The 26,902-nt window shown below is 34.0% G+C and overlaps 1 protein-coding gene across 3 annotated transcripts in view; it reads left to right on the plus strand.

Moving 5' to 3' along the window:
• CDK17 (cyclin dependent kinase 17) overlaps nucleotides 1–22,557 on the plus strand; it is a 116,133-nt gene extending 93,576 nt beyond the window's left edge. Inside the window, exons 6-17 of one of the 3 annotated variants that reach the window (XM_046010837.1) lie at nucleotides 5,095–5,151; nucleotides 6,212–6,326; nucleotides 7,062–7,156; nucleotides 7,414–7,476; nucleotides 8,459–8,582; nucleotides 12,432–12,552; nucleotides 14,590–14,687; nucleotides 15,315–15,420; nucleotides 17,514–17,556; nucleotides 18,526–18,616; nucleotides 20,213–20,290; nucleotides 20,463–22,557. In XM_046010837.1, coding sequence (XP_045866793.1) covers nucleotides 5,095–5,151; nucleotides 6,212–6,326; nucleotides 7,062–7,156; nucleotides 7,414–7,476; nucleotides 8,459–8,582; nucleotides 12,432–12,552; nucleotides 14,590–14,687; nucleotides 15,315–15,420; nucleotides 17,514–17,556; nucleotides 18,526–18,616; nucleotides 20,213–20,290; nucleotides 20,463–20,470 — 999 coding nt within the window. In that variant the 3' untranslated portion in view covers nucleotides 20,471–22,557. Of the gene's footprint in view, nucleotides 1–5,094; nucleotides 5,152–6,211; nucleotides 6,327–7,061; nucleotides 7,157–7,413; nucleotides 7,477–8,458; nucleotides 8,583–12,431; nucleotides 12,553–14,589; nucleotides 14,688–15,314; nucleotides 15,421–17,513; nucleotides 17,557–18,525; nucleotides 18,617–20,212 lie in introns of all 3 variants that reach the window. The other 2 variants (XM_046010835.1, XM_046010836.1) reach the window with 2 other exon arrangements.
• Nucleotides 22,558–26,902: the final 4,345 nt, after the last annotated feature.

Consider the following 26,902-nt stretch of genomic DNA (forward strand, 5'->3'; position numbering starts at 1 on the left):
CACCCTCTTTCCTTCCTTTAATTTTGAAGAATTGTCTTCTTCCTATCCCTTCTCCTCAGGATGATTTAGAATATTTTTGTCATCCTTGTATACTCATATATATTCAGTTTCCCTCTCTTGACTGAATTCTCCCTATTTTTATTTAAATACACTTTTCATTTTAGAAGAGTGTTAGATTTATAGAAGAATTTAAAAGATAAAGAGTTCCCATACATATACCCAGGTACTAGTGTTACTAACATTTTAAGTTAGTGTGTCACAACTAAGGAAATCAGCATTTTCTATATTACTGCTACTCCATACTTTATTATTTCCCTAGTTTTCCACTAATGTCCTTTTTATGTCCCAGGATCCCATCTAGGACACCACATTATGTTTAGTTTTTTTTTATCTTGTGTATTGAATTGGTGAAGTGCTGTTTAATACTCATTTAAAGTTGAGTAGAAGTGAGCTGTTCTAACTCTTAACATATTTAGTTACACATTAGATTAGTGAGTGGAAAGCCCAAGATTCGTTAGATTCATTAGAAGATTCATTGGAGCATTGATTGACTTAGAATGATGGCATGCTCAGTGGAATTTTTGTGAAACTGTTAAGTGCAGCTCTAGTACATTGAAAGTCTACATATGAAAATATGCCTCATTATATTGAAATTATAGGTTTTACACATTCACAGAATCTGCTCTTCCTAACAATGATTTGGATTCCTCATTTATGGCTTGAGCAATATATATCATATGTAGTCCTTATTTGTAAGAGTAGGTGAAAAAGTAGTGTATCAAGTCCTGATGTCTCTTAGAAATAGTAAATATATCATGGAGTGTGGAAGTGAGACTCAAAGTCCACTCGCAATTTAATGTACCTTTGTTATATTATGAACAGAATTAAGATAGTACCATACTGATGGTAACAGTAATTTTTGGAAGACAAAATTAGCAAGTAGAATAAAGGTTCTCAATCTCTTTTCTGCCCCAGACATTTCTATCAGTAACGGTAGTTCCATAATTCTCACAAGGAGAGAAATGGATGTTTGAAAAAAAATCTCCCTTTGTCCCCTGTGTTTCTTATATATGCATTCACTTTTAGGAAGGCATCTATAGAACTTTTGCACATACTCATTTGTTTTTAAGCTCAGACTGCATTGCTAGCATGTTAATACCTCTTAAGGAAGGCACTTTTGTCATGAGCACTGGGTGTTATATATAAGTGATGAATCACTAAATTCTCCTAAAACCAATATTACACTATGTGTTAACTAACCAGAATTTAAATAAAAACTTGGAAAAAAAAAATCTTTACAGCTATGATACGGTGATTATGTTGGCAGAGGCAGAGTAATCTGGAAATCTCCCATAATGCTCAATACCACTTATAGGTTATATTTAATTATAGAAAGGCTATATAAATTATAATTTATTTTGGATTTTTTTTTAAATACTTTATTTATTTGACAGAGAGAAATCACAAGTAGGCAGAGAGAGAGGAGGAAGCAGGCTCCCCACGGAGCAGAGAGCCCAATGTGGGGCTCGATCCCAGGACCCTGGGATCATGACCCGAGCCGAAGGCAGAGGCTTTAACCCACTGAGCCACCCAGGTGCCCCTTTATTTTGGATTTTTAAAAGGTTTTCATGTGCTTATGCTATAAGAGTCACCTGAACAGGAATTTGATTTGGGCTGCCAAAAAAGCCAGCTATTCTCTTGGAGCAATGAAATAACAAAAAATTATCTTCATTTGTTTGGAAAGTAGAATTAAGGTGATTTTTATATTTTATTAGTATATATAGAGTCGGGGCTCCTGGGTTGCTCAGTTAGTTAAGCATCTGACTCTTAATTTCATCTCATGTCATGACCTCAGAGTCTGGGATTGAGCTCCAAGCTAGTTCTGTGCTCAGTGTGGAGTCTGTTTGAGATTCTCTCTCCCTACCCTACCCCAGCTTGTGGTGGCACTCTCTCTCTCTCTTTTTCTCTAAAATAAATTAAAAAATAAAATATAAAACTTACTATTTGATTCCTTTAGCTGTTTCTGTTTTTATAAAACTTTCAAACTACCGTAAAGTAATCTAATGATGGAATTCAGTCTAGATTGTGAACTCAGGAAAGCTGGAATCATTTCTGTCATCTTCATTATATCCCCAGTACCTAACATTGTACTTGGTAAATGTTGAATAAATGAGCTTTGTCCTCTGTCCTCTGAATAATTTCTGTAGGAGAGCATGTCAACAAGCTAGTCATTATATCTATTGTTAATCTTGACATGTTCAGCAGATAAAAATGCAAGCAAAATTTTCTAAAAATTCCATTTAAAGATTCAGTAAGTAATATTGACATGTAATTATTAAAGCCTTAAGGCTGGAAATTATTAAATGAGGTGGTTACACTTTATTCTAGCAGATAATTCACTAGTGTAACTGTATCTTTTGTGTGAATTCCCTGCCTGCCTGCGTGATGAAATTCAGTAATGCTCTTTATCTTATAGATTGATTATTCAAATTTAAATTCAGCTTTATAATTATAGTACAGTATTTACCTTTTTAAAAAGCAGACTTTCAGAATATTTTAATGATCTCACTAAATGTCATTCTCTGAAGAATGACTTTGTTATGTCAATATTTGATTATCCCTTAGTTTATTCCTTATATACTTCATATGATACAGTAATCTCTATAACATTTTTATCTTTACAGTGAATTTGTAGTCCACTTACATACTCTTTAAAGCAAAAATCAGCATTTTTGTCATAGCCACTAGACCACTGGACCAAAGTGTATTTAATGTTTTAAAGGAGTGTTAGTATTTATTTACCTAAGATAAAAGAGTGAACAAGAAAATTTCCCAACTCCTGTTAAGAAAAAGTTTCTCTTTAAAAAAAAAAAGAAAAAGTTTCTAGCTTGCAGTCTTGTTTTTCTTTTTGGTTCTTATTATTATGAGATATTTTAATTTTTCTCAGGGTCATTCATTGTTTTGTTTATACTAGTTTCCATTTATTATCAATATAGTTTTTCCCCTTCATTTAAGATAGGACACAAGACTTAAAATTCATGGCAGAAGTGCAGTAGTTCCATATTTGTCAGTTTCATGAATTCTAGAGATAGGTCTAAGAAAATAAACACATTCTGCCATAGTTTATGTGACCCTAGCAATTACCATTTTTTCAAGGTAGTTGTTTGTGATCCTAGCTAAATAGGCAATAGATAAAACACTAAAAGACTATTCAGGATCAGGTTCTCATGTACCAGACAGTGGGCTATTTGCCACATTTTCCCTATTAAAGTTAAAAAGCTCCATTTGTATTTAGAAAGTGTTACCTATTATAGTTTTACTTTATTATTCTACAGTTACTGATAATAGAAAGCAAGGACTTAGTATCTCTCAGTCACAAATAAGACAGTGTATACATGGGTGGATGGTGTGTGATGGTTCCAAAATCTCACTTTTTTAAAATAAAATTGCTTTAAAATACCACATAGTGAGAAGAATTTGAGAGGGCAAAAGTTTTGCAGTCATCCATTAATGCCTGTGACTGAAGTTTTTATTAGTTTAGCAAAATTGAATTAAGTACTATTAGACATACAGTTTTCCGCATGGCTTTTAACATGATATAAATCATTGTAACAAAAGGATAGAAAATGTGTCAGTTATGCTTTACTGAAAACAATAAAATTTAATTTAAAAAGATAACAGCTTATTTGGGGGACCTGTGCTATTTTTGGCCTTTCAACTTTGGGCGATTTACCCTACCAACGTGGTAAGAGATGTTAAGTCAAATTGTCAAGTACTGTTTTTATTTTATTCAACACCTGTGGAAAAATTGCATATTTGAACCTTTAGAATTGGACTAAAACATAGTATTTAAGGACCCAGTGTTATTTATACAACTTTGAGGGCTGAGATTGTGTATAAAAAAAACATTGTTTCCTTTCACTGGCTGTTTGTTTAAGGGCATGAGCACCATTCTCAGGGAGAAGTGAATCTTTAGACTATTGCCTTTTCTAGGACATACAAAGGAGTAAGAGAAAGCAATTTTAAGAAAATTCTTAATTTTTCTGTTGCTGCTCTCTCAATCCCTAAGTTTTCATCTCTGTATTTTTTCTTTTTCCTTAAATTTTTTTGTTGAGGCTTTTTGTTTTTAGTTTTTAAATACTAAGTTTCCATTACATATTTGGGTGTATTCCATCTACTTTGTTTATTGACTTCATACAGAAATGAGGCAAACAAGCCCAAGGTTTAAAAGCAATGGTTTTACAAACTTATTTTTTTTTTTAAGATTTTATTTATTTATTTGACAGAGATCACAAGTAGGGAGAGAGGCAGGCAGAGAGAGAGAGGGGAGGAAGCAGGCTCCCTGCCAAGCAGAGAGCCCAACGCGGGGCTGGATCCCAGGACCCTGGGATCATTAAGGACGTTTTGAGAAAGGGTAGGGGTGTCAGATTTAGACTTAACTACTTCTACGTTAGTTTCCTGATCCATAATGGAGTGTGACTTGCACTTGTCTTTCTCATTGCATTTTGGTTAGAAAACCTGAAACAAGTCAAAGATTAGTGAAGGAAAATATGTAGGAAAATTACTTACTTTGCAGTTTTGCTAAAAAGGAAATCATGTAGTTGTCTTTTATAAAATTCTTTAATATCTTAAAATGCCTTTGGTATCTTAAAATCTCAGGGCCTTAAATGAAAACATTTTTTTCGTAGCAGAATGTTAACCAATCTTTATAAAAAGATGATTTGGCAGTTTTAATTGTGAACTTTGATGTTTTAGAACCTTTGAATGTTCCAACATTGGATGTATTTTAAAACTTGACAGATGTTCAACAATTTAATTATAACCAGATTTTTCTATTTCAAGAACTTTAGATCAGGAAAGTTTCAGAAGTTGAGGAAGAGAGGGGTGCCTGGTTGGCTCAGTTGGTAGATCATGTGACTCTTGATCTTGGGGTTATGAGTTCAAGCTCCATGTTTGGTGTGGAGCTTACCTTAAAAGAAATAATAAAAATAAAGTGCACTCTTTTAAAAAGAAAAAGGATAATATTAAAAAAAAATTGAGGAAGAGACAGATTGAAATTTTAAGAATACTAAATTTATAATTGTTTGCTTTTAGTCAGAAATTGGGTTTGGAAAAATGGAAACCTATATCAAATTGGAAAAGCTTGGAGAGGTAAGCAAATATTTATTTCAATAATATAAAACACCTTTTTTTTCTCTTGTTCATTATCCAAAGTCCACAATTAGTCCACAGATTTTTACCAACCTAGGGGGAAAAAAATGTAAGGACTGTTGTCTAAAAGATTATATCTTGAACAGAAAAGGCCACAGAATGTTAAAAGGAAGAAAACCTTTAATTCTTGAAATTATGGCATCAATTTGAAAGGAAATGAGTATTTTTTTTTTAAGTTTGTAATCTTTTATTGAAGCAAAAAATACTGTGCTTTCTTGGTAACAAAATAGGCATCTATCTGTTAGCCTCCTGGTAGCCTGTTGTCTGTGCTGTCATATGGAAAATTAAATGAGTCCAAACCTGTGAGAAATCAAAATTTTATCTCTAAAGATGAAGACACATCTTATTGGAAGTTAAGGAAATTTTTGGCCAAGAAGATCTTGGTTTTCTTGAACTTGATACTTAACTAGTCCTGACTAATTTCGAAGTGGTCTTCCTCCCAGGGTGAGAAAGGGCCAGGCAGAAGATAATGGAATTAGCTAATAGGGAAGCTTAAGAGAATTTGCGGGCTATCTTGGCAATGATAGAAGAAATCTCCTGTAGAATATATTTGAATATATTTGTTCTTTAAAAGAGAGTGAATGTACGCAAATTCTGAAAAGTCTGAGAACTGATTAAATTTTTCTAATTTAACATTATGTCAGTTACATTTTCAGTTTTCAGTTAATATGCTCAATTAGTTGCCTCAAAGTCCACATACCACTGCAGGTAAAGTACCTTTGATTCTAAAGCTACTGATCCAGTTGTTAATCAGATATTCTCTAGGTTTTCATACCTTGAGGCACTCCATAGGGTTCTAAGAATATGAAAGCTCTGCATATGGTACTGAAAGTCCTCTTAGCTATAAGAAAACCAAGACAAAACATTGTAGAGTTTTCCTTGCAAAATGGACTTTAACATATGATTACAAATTAGGAATTTAGTTAGGGCTCTTTATTGTGTAGATGCTATAGATGGACTCGGGATATTTTGATGTGTCTTTCAAAAATATATTTTATAGGGTACATATGCAACAGTATATAAAGGAAGAAGTAAATTGACAGAGAATTTGGTGGCATTAAAAGAGATCCGGTTGGAACATGAAGAGGGTGCACCCTGCACAGCTATAAGAGAAGGTAAAATTTGATCTTTGTGAGCAAAATGAATAAAAGAGTTTATATAGAATGTTTTAAAACCAAAGCTGCATAACAAGAGTTCATTTTTTTGTAAGTAGAAGGAGCTCAGAGATAGATAACTGGGAGATATATTTAGACATTTAAAAAGCTAATATTTAAAGTCAAAATATTTAACAGTATTAATTATTATCATATAGTGAGATACTATGAAGTCATTAAAAATTATTGTCCTGGATAAATATTTGACATTGGGAAATGTTATGTATTATCTATAAGGGAAGGAAACTATAAATTAATATACACAGAACGTAAATACCAGGACACCATTTTTTTTTAAAGCTAGATTATCCAGAAAATGGCTTGAAGCAATTCATGAGCAGTTTGGAGGAAAAAAATGGTATCCTAAAACCACATCTAAATTAATCTTGTGTGTCTCAATAAGTTAATATTTGAGGAAAGAACAGAAGAAGATATTATGGAGAATAATATTGTAACATTGGGAACAGTTTGAAGTATTGACAATAAACCCAAAGCCATAAAATGAAAGAAAAGAATGATTCTATTAAAATTTATACTATATTACAGATAGTATAATTTACACTATAGAATCCCATTGGTGAAGTTTTACTTTACATTTAAGAGAATCTTAAACTCAGTTCATGTGTTAAACTTCAGATTTTTATAGTATGGCTACCACAGACTGAGTAATTGACCTTTTTTTTTTTTTTTTTGCAGTTTCACTATTAAAGGATCTAAAACATGCAAATATAGTAACCTTACATGACATCGTTCATACAGATAAATCTTTGACTCTGGTCTTTGAGTATCTGGTAAGCATTTAACGAAAATTCAGTATGTACTTTTACAATAATAAAACATAGGAAATTGAGTTAACAGCTCCAGGGCATAGCTGTTGAGTTATTGATATTTAATTAATTATGTGTCGCACATAATTTAATTATGTGTTGTGCATTCAATATCTTTACTCAAAGGAAAAAACGCTTTTAAAAATTAAATAGTATTGAGTAAATCAGCCATGCCTTCTGAGAAGTATGTATCACATAGTTAAAGTACTGTATTTTTTCAGGATAAAGACCTAAAACAGTACATGGATGACTGTGGAAACATCATGAGTATGCACAATGTAAAGGTATGTTTTAGTGTGTCATTTTAAATAGCCCTTATATTTTTCAAACATAGTAAGTAACAGGAATATATAGAAATAGTAATTTTAGAGTTTTCAAAACATACAAATATGTAGTATGTGGAAACTGCTGCTTAGAATTTCTTCAGGCCTGTTGTTCAGCTTCCTGCCTTGGCTTATTAATGTCTTAATGCTCTGTTTTTCACCTACAAGTAAACTGGAGATACGTTCTTGAATCCTCTGTACTTGAAGCTCTTTGTTGTCAACTCCATAGAATCGAAGACCTTCTGTGTTCCACATCCCTTTTTCTACCAAAAAAAAAGTCTACCATTAGCTTTATAGGAATTGCTTTTTTCAGAGAGTCATTCAGAGCTCTACAGTGCTAATTCCCTTTTCTGAATCATAGCAGATTTGAAGGCTGTGTAGGAGGTGCAGAAAGTGAAGTACCCAGAGGGTGGGTGATAGAAGCTGGTTAGGTTATTTTTATAGCACGTAATTTGCCAGAGCTATGCAGCACCATTCTTTTTGACACCTCAGAATCTTTATAAAACCACCAGTTCCAATGCCTTATTTTAACAACACTGTCCCAGATCAGGTTTTTTTTGGTGGGGGGTGGGGGGAGATGTTGGTTAGTTGTTTGCAAGAATATCATAAATTGTAAGCCCTAGTAGGCCTATAAGCTTATGAGGATATATTTATTTTAAATCATTTTCTATAACAAATGGACTATTATTATGCAAAGTTTCATTTCACTTTATTTTCACTATTTTCGTAGAAATTGTCAGACTAGAAAAATAGATAGATGCTTCAAAGAGGATAATAAATTGTAAAATTTGGAGAACAACTATATAAGGAAAGGCTTTGTACTTAAGGATGCAGGTTTTTTTCTTTGACTCTTCTAGGCCAGTTGCTTTTTGTTTACCATAACGTGCTTACCAAAGTCTATCTTATTACTGTAAGACTAATTTCTATTCATTTGTTTCTGTAGCTGTTTTTATACCAAATTCTACGTGGTTTGGCATATTGCCACAGAAGAAAGGTATTACACCGAGACTTGAAACCACAGAATCTACTCATTAATGAAAAAGGAGAATTAAAGCTAGCAGATTTTGGTATGGATGTATGAGATATTTATAAATAGTTCCAGGTGGTTAAATTTATAAGAACAACTGTTGACACTGTGTGATTGCTTTTATGTGGTTTGGAAATTCTGTAGGCCACTGAATAAGATGTTTGCTAAAACTTTGGGGGGTGAGTTATGTTCATGATGCCAGAAGGCACTGGTTCCCAAGTATGGTCTTTAGACCCCTAAGCATCCTGACACCCTTTCAGGGCATCTCCAAATGTATATATTACCAAAATTATACAAAATGTTTGCTTGACTTTTTCACTGTGTTAATATTTGCAGTGATGGTCCAAAAGCAGTAAGGGGTAAAGCTACTGGTAGGTACGTTGGTATAAATTAAGACAGTGGCACCAAATTGTACTTAGTAGTCATTGTGTTCTTCACCACTGTATACACTTGGAGGAAAAAAGTGTCAGTTACATATAAAATGGTATTTAATGAAGCAGTAAAACTCCATTAAGTTTATTAAATTTCCATCTTTAAGTACATGTCCTTTTAGTATTTTATGTGATGAAATGAGAAGTATACATAAAACCCATCTACTATACAGGGTCATACTATGGTTATCTCAAGGAATAGTGCTTGTGTGAGTGCAAACTGAACTAACCTTTTTTTTTTTAAAAGGAACATTATTTTTACTTGACAAAAATGACCGATGGACAAACTGTGGGGTCTCAGACTTAGGTATATTTGATATACATTTTCTTGGAAATGAAGTGAGCCTGTCGCTTCAAGGAAAAGAACTGAAAGTATTTCTTGGCAATAGGAAGGTTTGAGTTTTTAAGCAAAAATCAAATTGTGGAAATTTGAATCTGCCCCTTTGAGCTCAGTATTTTCCCCAAACTTGAAGAGTTTACTAGTGAGATCAGTGGTGATACTAACAAATACGTTTGGTTTTTTTTTTTGATATGTTTAGAAATCTGTAAGCATTTGGAATATCTGTATAACATAGGGAATCAATATTTCCCAAATGACTAGTACTTACATGATATTATAAAATCATGCTTGGGTAAAAGATCCACTTAAAGTGCAGGATAGACCAATGAATTTTAATGAAACAAGAGTATGAGAAGTTTACTAATATAATTTCAGTTGCCACATAACCTTTAAGAAATTAAAACTGGTGTAGTGTCAGAGAAGAATATGCAGTTTTCAGAAAAGGCTGTTTAAATGCTCTTCCTCTTTCCAGCTTCATGCCTGTGTGATATGTGTGAGATCTGCTTCTCTTCGTATAATTTAGTCAAGGCAGCATATCATAACAGATTGAATGCAAAAGCAGTTGTGAGAATGTAAGAGTCTTCTTTTAAAACAGACTGCAAAAATATGAATAAGACCATTTGTACTAATTTTTATTTTCCTTTTTTCATAAAAATTCATGTCACTATATAATAAGTATTGATTTTAAATGAAAGCTATTTGGGTCCTCAATAATTTTAAATCTTAATAAAAGGGGTCCCGAGACTAAAGAGTGTAAATGCCACTACTGAAAGGTTGTTTCTTTAATATGCTTGCCACCAAGACTTTGTATTTACATGCTTATTAACTAATTAATACTGTTTATCTGTTTTTTTTAGGTAACCCAATTTTAATGAGATTACATGTTCTTTTTGCTTCTAGGAAGTAAATTTTTTTTATACTGAAGAAACTGTATAGTAATTTTGTTTTTTGGTTTTTTTTAATATTCCACATTTTGAGAGTTTCAGTACTGTAATAGAACATGGTCTTAAAAAGCCAGTGCAGTTTTCACAATTAGCACTTAATCCTTTTTTGTAAGTGATAATAGTAGTTTTACTTATGGAATATTGCATTACATTTGAAAATAGAAGTGTTTCAAGTATTGCTTGGTTAATAACATTAAAAATTCACTAAATGGTGAATTTGTTCAGGAAATTTCCTAACTTTTACTCATTTAACTTTACTGTTTGTTTGAAAGTATGCTATAAAGTTGCATATTTGCATATGTTCATGTATATTATATAGTCTTTCGAGCACAGTTGATGTTGTTACTTTCCTTGTAATTTTTATTTTATTTCGTTCTGTGGTTTTGTTTTGTTTTGTTTTGTTTGCTGAGCTGCATTTACTACTGTCCCTTATTCCTTAATCCTAAAATGAATAGCAGTGATAGAGAAACCCTGTTTGCCTATTAGAAATGCAAAAATTTACTTTTTGAAGGGCATGCTATGAGTGCTTTAAATTTTGCTTCTAACAAAGCAAGCCAGGCAAATTTTATCTTTCACAGGCCACCAAGAAATTCTGATTATTCCGTGAGATAGTACAATCAAGTTTCAACTCTGCTTTTAGTTATTTATTTTTTATTGGTTACATAGTAAATATACTTAAGGACTGCAAGTAATGGAGGGTAATATAACTTTGAGTATTTTATTGTAAATTGTTCTTGATCTCTATGAAAATTTTATCCTTTTTCCTGTGATTGATGAAATTCAGATCTAGGGAAGTACTAATATAGGCAGACATTTTCATTAGTAATAAAAAATGCGTCTCTAAATATACTGTATCACAATTAATTTGGTTTGGAAGAGATTATTTCATTTTCATATCAATACTGAAATTCTAATTGTGAACCAGGAATCTGTTTGACAAGCACCCTAGTTCAGAATCTCTCAGGAGCAAGAGAGTAAGGTACTGTGGAAACTGTAACTTGTAGTTGCTTTGATGCTATGCTTATTTGTTATAGAATAAGCAAACTTGTGGCCTTGTCTTCTGTTCCCGCATAACCCACTGTTAATATCAGGAAGAGATATTAGAAAGCTGTCCACATCTTGCTACCAAAGTTGGTAGGAAAATAATTTGTTGAACTTATTTTATCAAGTTGGGTTGGTAGAGTAAGACTTGTAATTAAATAAGATAGTGTCAGCGTTGTTCCAGTTAACAACCTTTAGCTGTTATACTAAACAAAAATAGTATGAGTGCTGCCTAACTATTTAAATTTCTGGTTTTGAGTGCCTTTATCCAGTTTAATAAAGTAATAAATTATTCTTTAATGACATTTTTCACATTTAATATTTTAATAAAATATTAAGTTATACGTAACAAATCACAGCCTAAAAATGAATTATTCTTATTATTTGAAATAAACTATATGTTAGAATAAATTTATATTCAGGTATCGTTCATAGTTACTTCTTCAGGTGATCAGAATTTGGAGGCTTAAAGATAGTAAAAACAACTCTCATGCCAGTGGCTCAAGAGATGAGATTGTAACTCTTGCCTTTATTTCTGGATAATCAGTGTATTCCATTTGAAATTGGCAAAGGAATGGCATATGGTTTTTATCAGTTAGCCAAAGGCAGTGTGGTCTGTTTTATTTAAAATTATCCTTTTACTATAACTTAAAGTACACAATAGCAGTGTAATTTAGTCTAAGAAAACTAAAATTGGTATAACAAGTGAAAGTTGGAATCAGGTTAAAAAAAAGGTAACAGAAGCCTGTAGGTATGAGAAGTAAAACTCTTTATCTCTGTCTCTTTGGCCTATTTGGCATTAATTTAAGTTCCACTTGGAAATAATTTTGGCACCATGATTCATAGAAGGCAAGTATCTTAAGTTTAGATTAACCCAGGCACTATATCAGGTACAGCCACATGCATAAAAATAAAAAGTCTCTGATTGTGGAATTGTTATTATTTAATTACATAAGGATTTGCTTACACAAAACCATGCACATTCGGAAAAAATTCATAAAATTGATTTTTTTAAAGTTTAGGAAACTAGACAGTAGCTGTCTCAAACATCCTTTTGACTGAAGTCATGATAAAGATATGGGTTGGGAAGTCTATTACAGACATTTTAAAATTATTTTCTTTTCCCTATGAAGGGCTAGCCAGAGCCAAGTCAGTTCCCACAAAGACCTACTCCAATGAAGTCGTCACACTGTGGTACCGGCCACCTGATGTGCTTCTCGGTTCCTCAGAGTACTCAACACAGATTGACATGTGGTAAATACATGCAGATGTTATTGCCATTTGAAACAATGTAGCCATTAACATAGGGCATGCTAATGGATATTTGACTTTTAAGGAGATAATACTTTAAAGAGTGACAATATAAGCAATAATTAAAAGTTTTGACACATGAGTAAGATTACCTAGGTTTACCAATTCTACCACTTACAACTATATAATAATCTTACTCAAATTACTGGACTTGCCTCAGTTTCCTCATTTAAGGAAATGGGAATAATAACAATAACTACTTTAAAAGGCTGTTCTGTGGATAATGTTAAGACCAAATGAGCTAATACATACAAAGCATTTAGAAGAATGTTTAGAAAATTGTAGTTTAAAATAAAACTATTCTTACCATTTAATATTCATAAAAATCCACTTGGCCTTAAATGGGTCTAAGAATAATAAAATATTGTGGCTATCTTCCTCATATCCCACTCTGATCATGACATTTCTTTACTCAAATACCTTTGCTGCCTCCCCATTTGTTACCTATAGAGTAAGGTATAATTTGTTGATCGGATACTTAATGATCTCCATAAGACGTCTCTAAACTATCTTTTTCAACTTACATTAGACTGTTCGTCTATATGAGTATTCCCTCAGAAATAACCTGGGATTTCCCACCTTTGCACTTACATTCACACCAGTCCACCCACCCGGAATGCCTGCTCTGCATCTCTGTGCCTGGGAACCTTAAAAACGCAACTTTTCATAAATCCTTCCTGAATACGACCTAGCATCCAACGACAAATCCCTTGCTCTGAAATGTGGTTGCATTTATTGACTAATGCAATGATAAGTCATATGCTTCCTTCTGTTGTCTTACATTGAACAATTATATATAATTTTATATAACATCTTAAACTTATTTTTTAAATTGTGGTAAAATATACATAACATGAAATTTACCATCTTAACCCATTTTAGTTGTACAGTTCTTTGGCATTAAGTACATTCACATTGTTGTGCAACCTTACACTCCAGAAATTTTTTCATCTTGCGAAACTGAGACTCCATACCCATTAGACAACTCCCCATTTCCTCCTCCCTCCAGCCACGGGCAACCACCATTCTACTTTCTGTCTCTGTGAATTTGACATTTCTAAGCACCTCAGGAGAAAAGTGATACAGCATTTGTCCTTTTGTGACTAGTTTATTTCACATAACGTAATTGTCTCCAAGTTTCATCCATGTTGTAGAGATATTTGACTTTAAGACTGAATAATCATGATATATGAATGCTACATTTTGTTTATCCATTTGTCGGTGGACATACGGGCTCTTTCTACCTTTTGGCTATTACGAGTAATGCTGCTATGAACATGAGTGACAAATATGTCTTTGAGGCTTTTCAGGTCTTTTGGGTATTAGGAGTAGAATTGCTGGATCATATAGTAATTCTATTTTAAATTATTTCGAGGGACAGCCATACTGTTTTACATAGTGGCTCCATCATCGTAACTTTTTGTATACCATCTTAATATGTAAAATTTTACATACAGTGGTTAGATTAGTCCTTTAACAGAAGGGACTGTGTATTAAAGGTATTGACATGGATTCTTGAAGATAATGTTCATCCGCTGAATCCCCATCCATTTTTTTCCCCCTTCTGTCATACACGTACATACTCAATCATCCTGCCACTTGAATGTTCTATCTCTGCTCCTGTATAGAGGTATCTTGAATCATATGATTCTCCCTGTCCCTGCTACCTACTATCTAAGACATAATAGGCATTAAATCACTATTAGTGATGTTTTTTTCAAGGGTCATGCAGAGGAGAGCTGGACATTTTAAGGCAGGACAGAGGAGGGGAAATGGAGGAATGAATAAAGCAATATAGAAGTTGAGACAAATAGGCTATATATTAACAAATTAGCTTAGTTCAAGCTGAAAAAAATCCCTCTGTAGCAGGTTTTCTAGCTGGCTAATACAAAATTATCCTTCTCCAGAAGCAATCTTAAGGAAGATAATTTTCTTCATAATATGTAAATGGATTATTTTTTTTAATGATATCTCTTAAAGGGGTGTTGGTTGCATTTTCTTTGAAATGGCTTCTGGAAGACCTCTGTTTCCAGGCTCAACGGTGGAAGATGAATTGCACTTGATTTTCCGACTGCTAGGTAATAGAACTATTTTCCCAGTAATTTGTTTCCCGCATTTGTGACTAGCTAGATAAGACTGTATATTTAAAAAAAAATTTTTTTTAATTTGGTACTGAGACTAGGATAGCTGTCACAAGAATTAGTTGGGGCACCTGGCTGTCTCTGTTAGTGGAGCATGGGACTCTTAATCTCTGGGTTGTGAGTTCGAGCCCCGTGGTGGGTGTAGAGACTACTTAAAAATAAAATCTTTAAAAAAAAACAAACCTGATTACGAAGAAAAGAATTATAATCAGCATAATTATAGAGGCTTCTGTGTAACTTCTCCTTTTCATTTACTAAGTTCTGCCTTTGCATTAAAAATTGTATGCAAGAACAGAGAAGAGAAATACTATAAAATTGATCTTTAGCTTATTGTTAGGAAGTATTTCTAGGTTAGGTATCAATTAGACATCATCATTTTTATGGCATCATTGCATAGTCCCCAAAAAAGTCAATATGTGTTTACTATCTCTGTCATTTTGCTTTCAGTTGAAATAGTCAAATCAGCTACTAAATGTAAATTGTTCTTTAAGATACTTTATATATTTGAGTATATATACATTTTTATATATTTACAAATAGAATTTTTTTTTTTTTTAAATTCAGGAACACCATCTCAGGAAACTTGGCCAGGTGTTTCTTCAAATGATGAGTTCAAGAACTACAACTTTCCAAAATACAAACCACAGCCTCTAATTAACCATGCACCCAGGTATTTTTTTCTTTTTCTTTAAGTTAAAGGGGGAAGACCCGCATGATTCTTTCCAGTTTCTTGAAGCATTAGCCACAGTAGGATTCAGGGAAAAATATATAATACACATAGAGAGTTCTTAAATATTTTAGGATCTAATTTAAATGAATTTCTTCCTTTTGTCAGATTAATTTTATAATTCAGAGACCAGGGTACATAACTCACAGAATTGAGCTATAAATAAAATGAACGTAGAACATCCATATTAGAATTCTAGAGTTTATGTAGATTGTTCACTTTGTCAGAAAGACGACATTGGTTAATGCCGTATTCAATACCACGAAGACCATGATGAAATTTTTGTTTTGCTTCCTACATAATTATTCTGTATTTTCTTACCTAAGTGTTAGAAGTGAAATCTTAACTCTGACCCAAGATAACACATCAGTATTTGGCCAGTGTTAATGACATGATTTGTATTTGAGGGATGTAAACTCTCTGACCCCTCATATCCTTAATGTTGGCCAGTTCATTAACGTTTCTCACATCTACCCCCAGATCCATTTAAAACCCCCACTAAAATTTCAGTCAGAACATTTCTACTTATAGGTAGAATTATTATATTTTCAATAAGTAACAAAGAATAACTAACCCCTTTGACTGTATTTTTTCATGATCCCTTAAAAAAAATAGAGTACACCCAAATAAGGTCATACAAACCAAATAAGATCAATCTCTGTTTTAATCAGAAGCCATTCACATTGCTCATGATGTAACACACTTGGCTGTAGTTCCATTTATCCTCAAGCTAGAGAGTAGAAAAAACTGTTCTGATACCAAAAATATTTTTCAAGTATTTATGTGAATTGATGTTCTTATTGTTACTATAGCAACTAACAACATTCTAAGTAGACTTTCTTAGGAAGAATAACACTATGTGTAGGGCTTTTTGTGTGTAACTCTTCCTTCTAAGTAGCTATTTTTCCTATTTTTGTCATTTATATGATGCTTGCTATTATAGTGTCCAGTGCAGAAAGTTGAAGCTGTTCTTTAAAGCAGATTCTCCATGACCTTAGCCCCTAGTTTGTCTATGTCCAAGGAGCTCTGGATATTTGTCAGATGGCAAACTACAAAGAATTAGAAGAGTCTGGAGAATGTCTAGGCCACAGCATCCACAGTACCCACTAAGAGCACTTGGGAAGTATTTCTTTATTCATAATTGTGCTTTTTTTCCAGTGAAAGGCATGCAAAATAGAACCTGTGATTTCTGATCAAGAGGTTATCCCTTTAAAATAGTCCCTAAGCCCTCTACTTCTTATTAAATGGATTTCATCACTATAATTATTTATCTTTATTGACTACCTCATTGATTTTGTAGCCCTAATTTTTAATTAAGTTTTATGATGTCATTGTGGCATATTTAAATTGAACTTTATAGGTTCTAGTACCCAGTTCTCAGTAGACTACCCTATAAAAATGTACTGAATGAGTCATCTGTGTTTATTGTGAACCACAGTGATACATTTGGAGTCACTTGTCTCTTTGTTTTCACCTATACAGTAAGAAAATGATGCTTTTGTATCTTGCCTGTAGTGGAACACTATGAAAATGATACACTTAAGGGGTTATTTTGAGACAGATGGTGATTTTTAAAAAATTATTTTAATTATATAATTTGTTCTTCATTATTGAAAATTTGAGTTGAATCCTAGTTTTTAAGAAACAAATGGCAAGATAAGTCTTTTTTTTTTTTTTTTAAGATTTTATTTATTTATTTGACAGGCAGAGATCACAAGTAGGCAGAGAGGCAGGCAGAGAGGGGGAGGCAGGCTCCCTGCTGAGCAGAGAGCCCGATGCGGGGCTCGATCCCAGGACCCTGGGATCATGACCCGAGCTGAAGGCAGAGGCTTTAACCCACTGAGCCACCCAGGCGCCCTGGCAAGATAAGTCTTCTAAGGATAAAACAGATTTGAGCCTATTTGAAAGTAGTAAGAGTGGCTGTTTCAGAGCACTTGAAGTTAGCAGATTAAAACCTTGGAAAATAGTTTTATTTGAAAAGTAACTATTGGCTAAGATAAAAGAGTAAATTGCCACTTGTTTTTTGTTGTTTCTAGATTAGACTCTGAGGGAATCGAGTTAATAACAAAGTTTCTTCAGGTAAGTTACATCTTTGTAATCACTAAGCCTCAGTTTCTCTGCATCCATAGAATGGGGTCAATAATAAGTATTTGTCCTGACCATTAAATAAGATTATTTATGGTAGTATCTGGCATGCTTAAGGCATATGCTTAAGTAAAATTATAACAATAATAAATGATGGCTTCTCTTAATGTGTATGGGTCATTATGACCTAGAACAGTCTGAGGTAGTCCCCTCCTGGTATTGATCAACTATGTCAAGACCATGTTCTCTGCAATTCATATTATCTTATGTTCTTTTTCTTTTCTTTATACTTACAGTCTTATAGGCTGCTGGACCTACAAATACCATTCATATCTTCTATTCAAAGCAGTAAGAAGAGAGGATAAGGGTGTCAGCCATAATAGTCCATTTGTATCTGGAAAGCAAAGGCTTTTCCAGGACCCCTGCAAAGCTTCTTCCTAAGTCTCATTGGCCAGAACTTTAATTAAAAGAGAGACTGGGAATTGGGGAGCAAGATTATTATAGTTAGCCTAAATTTAAAACAGTCATGATTCATGATTGATCTGCTGGATTTGGAAGCATGGGCACCTTAAACAAATCTAGATTATCTCATCAAAGAAAAAAGGGACATGGGTATCCAATAGGTAATTTAATAATATGTCATAAAAGTATTGGATATATTTCCAATGATCCTTTGGTGTTCATGAGGAAAAGGGACACCAAAGGTGAGATACTTTAATTTTTTTATCACTTCAGAAAATACAGGTAATCTAAATTTTTAGTAAAGATCTGACTTCATCTTGGAAATTTGGAACTGAGATACAGTCTTTACTACATAATCTCAGTAACAACTCACATTAGTGTGTGTCTGGTGTACTCCAAATTGATTCTGAAAAAGCAGTCATTGTAGTTCTAAATGCTAATCTGCCTCCCCTCATATGTGTAGAGAAAACATTAATGAAGCAGTTCTTTGCTTTTTCACAGTACGAATCTAAGAAAAGGGTTTCAGCAGAAGAGGCCATGAAACATGTATACTTTCGAAGTCTGGGACCAAGAATACATACTTTACCTGAAAGTAAGAGAAATTCTAAAGTCCCCTTGACCCCCCTCATTTTCATTTGTTCAGTGTTGGAGACTGTGGTGAATTAGGGGTGGAAGAGATTGTTGTTGGTTTTTAAGCATAAAATTTTAGTCTTTTTGTAAACAGATCAGAATTCCTTGAAGGGAAGTGTCTTATTTGCATATGTTTTCATTTGTTTGTTTGTTTCTTTCTTTCTTTCTTTTTTTTTTTTTAAGATTTACTTAATTTGGAGAGAGTGAGTGAGTGAGAACGCACCCCTGAGAGTAAGGGGGAGGGGGAGAGGGAGTCTTGAAGGACTGCCCGTTGACCTTGAAGCCCAACTTAGGGCTGGAGTGGGGCTTGACCCCACAACCCATGAGAACTTGACCCGAACTGAAAGCAAGAGTCAGACACCCAACCGACTGAGCCACCCAGGCACCCCCTTAATTTGTTTCTTTTAACACTGAGCACATTGCCACTACTCTGTAAGAAATCATTAGTATTTAGGCATGGGTTATTAATCTTACTGGACTTAAATTGGAAAATGCTATCTGATGATAGACATTTTCATTAGGCCCATTCTGGATTGCTTTGATTCAGTTTCTAAAAATGGTTTCAGGCAAAGAGTAATACCGAAACATAAAATTGTTTTCTTATGAAAGTAGATTTTCTTTTGAAGATATAAAGATGATTTTTCTTTGCTATGGTCACTCTGACTTTACTATCCTCATGACAGTGGTGAGTATATTGTCAGTCACTAAAAGAGCTGATTTCTCATGCCTGAGTTAACTGCTTCATTTTACTCATAACCTCCTTTTCAAAGATTACTCCAAGATTTTACTTTAAAACCGAGTAAAGTAAATGGGGAGTTAGGATATTTAGGAAGTGAGATTCCAAAAGCTTTCATTAACTTCCCATTCTGATTTATAACTAAAGAATATTGATTCATTGAGTTTTGCTAATTGGAATCAAGAATCCTTAAGGTTTCTCACTTAGAAATTATATGGATATTTTTTAATGAAAGATTACCTCTCTGGCAGAGATGGAAATGAGAAAGATGAATTACAAGTGTTTTTTAAGATGGTATTTACATTTCATTACTTAGTACCAAGTTTCATAGTTTGAGGTAGGCAGTTATGGTTGTATGGAACCCTCCTATTGTTTTTTTCTGAAAGTCTGTCATTACGTTGAGGCCTGATACCTTCATGCCATTATAGGGAGACAGATAAAGGACAGAGAGAGTAGAAATCAAGAAATACCTTTTGATTAGGTCTCCCAACCCCAGTAAGTCCTATAAAGAGACAGCGTATATTCTCTGTGTCTACATATTTGAGAAGAAACATATTAGAAGCATTATTGACAGGTCTTTTTATTTCAGACCTACAGAGTTGGAGGGAAAAGGTTCTGAGGAGAGATTATTTTGTTTGGTTTTCTTCTCAAAACATTGGCACAAAGGGGAAAATAGTTCAGGAGTGCCATAACCTTGTAAATGTATAATAAATGTTTCATGTTGAATCAGTGTACATTTTTAAACATTCTTTGTGTAGTTGGGTTATATTTGTTTTAATAATGTTAGACCTTCACCTGATAGTTTTTGTCTATGCATTTTAGGTGTATCAATATTCAGTTTGAAAGAGATTCAGTTGCAAAAGGACCCGGGTTTTCGAAATTCTTCTTATCCAGAGACAGGTGTGTTTGTCATAAACCATTTCACGTGTCGATCATAAAATTTTGCGTGGAGCCAAGTTTTTGGTTTATAAATTGATCAGTAAAATTATTGATGTAAAAACTAATGTACAGTGCATTCCACAACTGTATGTTTAGCATTGCACATACTCACTTTTCTGTATGATGTGGGCAGCTCAGTAATTCTTCAGAGAGAAATCTGACTCAGTCAAGTCAGGGATCCTGAAAGCTGCAGATGGCACAAAGACCTTTTACAAGTGGCCTGGCTTGATCACTTCACACGCCATCCCTGGTACCTGAGGCAGAAGACACATCTTGTGCTTCCCTAGTCTTCAGGTTCATCACTTCGAAGCATAGAAGCTGTAGACTGACCCCATCAACAAAAGGGTCATTTAAGACAGTGCTGATCACTCTTTTCGTGGAACCTTAGTTTTGCTGGTGGGAACATTAGCTTCCTAGAATCACCAAATACTGTATGTGGGATAAAACTGAACCTTGAACTGCCTCATAAAATGACTTTATATTTTAGGACATGGGAAGAACAGAAGACAGAGCATGCTCTTTTAAGTCTGATAAAATGATTTCAAGCCCAGCCCCCAGCCTTTCTAATCAATCAAGGACTCAGATCTGAAGGCAATTATTTCTTTTGGTGGACTTGGAATCTCCGTTTGTCTACACTGTCCTCTTCACAGTGGAGTCTTTTTATTTCAGACCTACAGATTGTTTTTATATTTGTTGTCACAGTGTGACAATTTTTTTGTACAGTTGGTTTTAAGGTCTTCTCTGCCATTAGAGCCAGTAGGTTACAGCTGTTGATGTAACTGTAGCTGCAATTTTTGTGCAGGACTGAGAAACACAGTGCATTATTTATTGCGGAATCATTGCTGCTAAATAACTACTGTCTGTTTATTTAACACAACAGTTAAATGCCTGAAGAAGTTGCAGTGGCTTTATTAGATGTGAATGCATCTGTTTCTCCTCACGAATTGTTTTACTGCTGCATTTCTTGTTGTTTTTAAAATTAAACTGCAGTGTTTCCTGGAATGTAAATTTAGCTTTGCTTAACAGTAAAATAAGTGAGCCATCTTGAACACTCTAAGTTCATGCTATATAATTTTTTACTGAACATCCGCAAGTAGAGTAGCTAAGAAATTGATGAGCACATTATGTTTAGGAAAGCATGTGATGCAGAAGTTGATTCAAACAAGTGAATACCTGACTTTCTGGGGGATCTCACATTAGATACCAGTAAATTAAAGCACCAAAATTATTTATTTTTACCTATCCTCAGTTTAGATATATTTACTGCATATTATTGGATATGTGTATACTAATACACTTACCTATTTTACATTGTGCTTTAATTTAGTTAAAACTAAACCATACAAGTCCAGTGAAATATGTGAGGTCTTGTTTTCATCTTAAATACGATTCTTTTATTAGAAGGGATGATACTTTTTGGGGGATCCATTTATTTCCTTTGGGAGGGTGCTCTGTGTCTATTTGTATGTTTTAATAACATTCACTTGGAATCAGCTAAAAGCTGTAATATGTCTTTGAAATGAGCCATGATAAATACAGATGAAAGAAATGAGAACTTAGAGGATTGTTTTAAAGCATTGTAGGTTTTAATGTGTTTATCAGAGATAGTAAATATTACAGTTTCAATTATGCATCTCTTTGAACATCATTAACACACCTTGGTGTTGGTAAGTGTTTTAAGCGTTTGTGTTAATTTTAAGGACATTAGTTAGTGCATCTTACAAACTACAAATCTTAATTGGTATATTTTGAAATGGTCATGTAAATTTTTGGCTTAAATATCATGAAAATAATCATAACTTAATTTCTTTTTCCTGATATTCACTGTAAAACATTCAGGGGTCCTACCATTTCTGTTCAGGAAATCTTGTAGTTTATTGCTATTTAACAGTATTAAGTGAACTTTTGTATATTTCATTTTAACTTTATTTGTGAATAGTGATTGTGGCATGTTTGGGTGTTATTTTAATATTTCATGATACAGAAATTTTAATTTTTAAAAAAATTTTCTGGAAGAAACAGATTCATGTGTAATGGTGAATATTAGACCACTACTGCTTTTCACATTTGTAAATTGGTTTTATGTTAAACCCTGTAGCCTAACAAACTGCTGTTATTTCTAACTGACAGACATGTATTAATATTGTACTTTGAAGGTTATAAATATTATGTGGAAATTCCTCCATTTTGTTTTGAAATTTATAACAAGATCTTCATGTTGTTAAAATGTGGTTTTGTTGAGTCACAGTTCTTTCTGGGGGAAGAAAGCTATGCAGAATGGGATCATTTTCCTTTATGGTTTCTTTTTTTTTTTTTTTAAGATTTTATTTGAGAGAGAGAGAGAGATCACAAGTAGACAGAGAGGCAGGCAGAGAGAGAGGGGTAAGCAGGCTCCCTGCTGAGTGGAGAACCCGATGTGGGGCTCGATCCCGGACCCTAAGATCATGACCTGAGCAGAAGGCAGTGGATTAACCCACTGAGCCACCCAGGTGCCCTTGTGGTTTCATTTTTAAGATCATGAAGTCTCACTGTGCCAGTTTTGATATTTAATTTATATTTGTGCTGGCCATTCATTTAGTAATCTTTACTGTAAATTTATAGGATAGTACTCAATTACAAAGCTGTGAGATTTTTCATTTCATAGGTTATATAAATGATACTTTACAAATTTCTACAGTTATCCATAAGTTTGATATTCTTACATATAAAAGGTGAAGAAATACATCCAGTAGTTATATAAAATTCTTCTTCCTAGGAAGTCCTAGGGATGGTTCTTCATTTTATTAAGGAATTTGATTTTTTTTTTTTGATACTTGAGCACCACCATTCAGATCCTGAAAACTTTGCAGTGAAGAAAATTGAATCTCAGAAATTTTGAACCTTGAACACTTATGATTCATCTTAAACTGACATGGTTTGAAAGGTAAGAGAGGATACCTTTTTTGTTTTCCTTCCAGATGTTGTTGTTAACATACATTGAATATGTCACTCTAGGTGTATAGGAGTGGCTCCATTCTATCTGATGCTTTATTACACTTGGAATACTACTTGTTAACATGTTATTATAATCTATCTTTTGGATCCAGGAAAATTCATGAAGTTGTTTTTTGTATGCTTCTGTTTTTATGGTTTTGTTTTGTTTTAATTTGCTATTTTTACCCATTGTAAGTATTCAGTTTAGTGGCATTAGAGTTTTGGATAGCAATTACCATTATCTTTGTCCAGAATTTTTCATCTCCAGACAAACGCTATACCCATTAAGAAATCCTCCCTCATTTCCCCCTCCCCGCAGCCCCTGGTAACCTCTAATGTGTAGGCATAATTCATTTTATTGTGCCACACTTTATTGTGCTTTGCAGATACTGCATTTTTTAATAAATTGAAGGTTTGTGGCAACCCTGCCAGCACCATTTTTCCAACTGCATTTGCTCACTTTGTGTCTCTGTGTCACATTTTGGCAGTCCTCACAGTACTTAAGATTCTATTATTATTATATTTATTATGGTGGTTTGTGATTAATGATCCTTTACATTACCAGTGTAATTGTTTTAGGGGTGCCACAGATTGTACCCATGCAAGACAGTGAGCTTAATTGATAAATGTTGTGTGTGTTCTGACTGTTATACCAACAGGCTATTCCCCCATCTCTCTCCTTCTCCTCAGGCCTCTCTATTCCCTGAGATGTAATACTAAAATTAGGCCAATTAATAACCCTAAAGTTAAAGTGGCCTATAATTGTTCAAGTGAAAGGTAGAGTCACATACTTCTGTGTTTAAATTAAAGCTAGAAATAATTTAAGCTTAGTCAGTTTTAAGGCATGTCAAAAGCCAACATAGACTGAAAGTTAGGCCTCTTGCTCCAGTTAGCCATGCTGTGAATGCAAAAGAACAGTTCCTGAAGGAAATTGAAAGAGCTACTTCAGTGAATACATAAATGATAAACTGAAACAGCCTTACTGCTGATACGGAGTGAGTTTTATGGGTGTGGGTAGGGCAAATCAGCTATAAACGCCCTTAAGCCAAAACCTAATCCAGAGCAAAGCCCTCTCTCTCTCCAGTTCTGTGAAGGCTTACAGGGGTGAAGAAGGTGCAGAAGAAAAGTTTGAAGCTAAGAGAGGTTGGTTCCTGAGGTTAAAGGAAAGAAGATGTCTGCATAACATAAAAGAGCAAGATGAAACAGCAAGTTATCCAGAAGATCTAGCTAAGATAATTAATGAAAGTGGCTACCTTAAACAGATTTTCAATGTAGGCAACATGGCTTTCTCTTGAAAGAAGATACCGTCAGGGTCTCTCATAGCTGGAAAGGAGAAGTCAGTTCCTGGCTTCAAAGTTTCAAAAGATTGAATGGGATGCCCAGATGGTTCGGTAGGTTGAGCATCTGACTCTTGATTTTTGGTTCAGATCATGATCTCAGGGTTGTGGGATCAAGCCCTGCATTGGGCTCCACACTTGGTGTAGAGTCTACTTCTCTCCCTCTCTCCCTCCCCTACCCCGCTCTCTATGAAATAAATCTTAAAAAAAAAATAGACTGACTTATCAGAGACTAATGCAGCTGATGACTGTAAGTTGAAGCCAGTGCTCATTGACCATACTGAAAACCCTTAAGAATTATGCTTATCTACTCTCTCTGTGCTCTGTCGATGAAACAACAAAGCCTGGATGACAGCAAACCTCTATAGCATGATTTACTGAATATTTTAAGCCTACTGTTCAGGGAAAAAGGTTTGCAAAATATTATTGGTCACTGACAATGCACCTGATCATCCAGGAGCACTAATGGAGATGGACAGCCAAAATTAATCTTGTTTTCATGCCTGCTAACACAACATCTGCTCTGGAGCCCATAGATCAAGGATAAGTTTTGACTTTAAAGTCTTACTCTTTAAGAAATACATCTTGTAAAGCTATAGCTGCCATAGTAATGATTCCTCTGATGGATCTGGGCAAAGTAAAATGAAAACCTTCTAGAAAGGATTCACCATTCTAGGTGCCATTAAGAACATGGAGGTTTCATGGGAAGAGGTCAAAATATCAACATTAACAGGAGTTTGGAAGAAGCTGATTCCAAGACTTCAGCAGAAGAAGTAATTGCAGATGTGATGTATAGCAAGAGAACTAGAACTAGAATTTTAAGTGGGGCTGGAAGATGTGACTGAATTGCTGCAATTTCATGGTAAAACTTTAATGATCAAGAAGTTGCCTCTTACGGATGAGCAAAGTGGTCTCTTGAGGTGGAATCTACTCTTGGTGAAGATGGTATGAAGATTGTTGAAATGATAGCAAAGGATTTAGACATCACATAAATAAACTTAGTTGATAAAACAGTATCAGGGTTTAAGATGACTCCAATTTTGAAAGAAGTTCTGTGAGTAAATTGCTCTCAAATAACAACATGAAAAGACTCTTCCATCCTTTCCGCAGACTTCATTGTCTTATTTTAAGAAATTGCCACAGCCACTCCAGCCTTCAGCAGCCATCAGCCTGATCAGTCAGCAGCTATCAACATCAAGGCAAGACCCTTCAGCAGCAAAAGGACACACTGAAAGTTCAGATGGGTCAGCATTTTTTTAACAATAAAGTGTTTTTTTTAAACAAAAGTATGTATTTTTTTTTTTTTTTTTTAGAAATAATTGCATACTGAAACGAGACTGCAGTGTAGTATCAACATAATTTTATGCACTGAGAAACCAAAAAATTCATTTGACTCACTTTATTATGGTATTTGCTTTATTGCAATGGTCTGGAACCAAACCAGCGGTATCTCCAAGGTGGCCTGTAATTTTTCTTTTAAGTTTTATTTTGATTTATTTACTTCAGTATATCTCTGCGCCCAACATGGGCTTGGAATCACAACCCTGAGATCAAGAGTCGCATCCCCTCCCAACTGAGCCAGCCAGGTACCCCTGGTATACCTCTATTTCTTGTGTCTGAATTTGCCTATTGTAGATCTTTCATGTAAATAGAGTCTTACCATAATCGTCCTTGGGTGTCTGGCTTTTTTCAGTCACTTAGAAGGATGTTTTCAAGTTTCATGTATGTTGTAGCATGTATCAGAATTTTACTTATTTTCATGGCTGAATAATACTCTTCAAATGTATATTTCATTTAAACATTTATCTGTTGATTGCAAATAATGCTGCCATGAACATGGGTGTATAAGCATCTGTTTGGGTCCTTGTTTTCAATTCTTTGAGGAGTTGAATTGTTGAGTCATTTAGTAATTCTGTGTTTACCTTTTTGAGGAATCATTAAATGATGATCCATGGCAACTGCACCATTTTACATTTCCAGTAGTAAAGTATGAGAGTTCTAATTTCACATCCTTGCCAACACTTACTTTCCTTTTTTAAAAAAAATCATTATAATACATATGACAAGGTATCTCTTTGTGGTTTTGATTTGCATTTCCCTAGTGAGTAGTTTATTGAACATCTTTTAATGTGCTTATTGGCCATTTGTATATCTAGTTTGGAGAAGTGTCTATTCAAGTCCTTTCCCCATTTTTAAATTGTTGTTGCTGAGTTTAAGCTGTAGTTCTTTACATATTCTACTTTTTCTCTAAGATTTATTTTAG

This window comes from Meles meles, chromosome 7 (genome assembly GCF_922984935.1).
Source record: "Meles meles chromosome 7, mMelMel3.1 paternal haplotype, whole genome shotgun sequence".
NCBI classification, from domain to species: Eukaryota; Metazoa; Chordata; class Mammalia; order Carnivora; family Mustelidae; genus Meles; species Meles meles.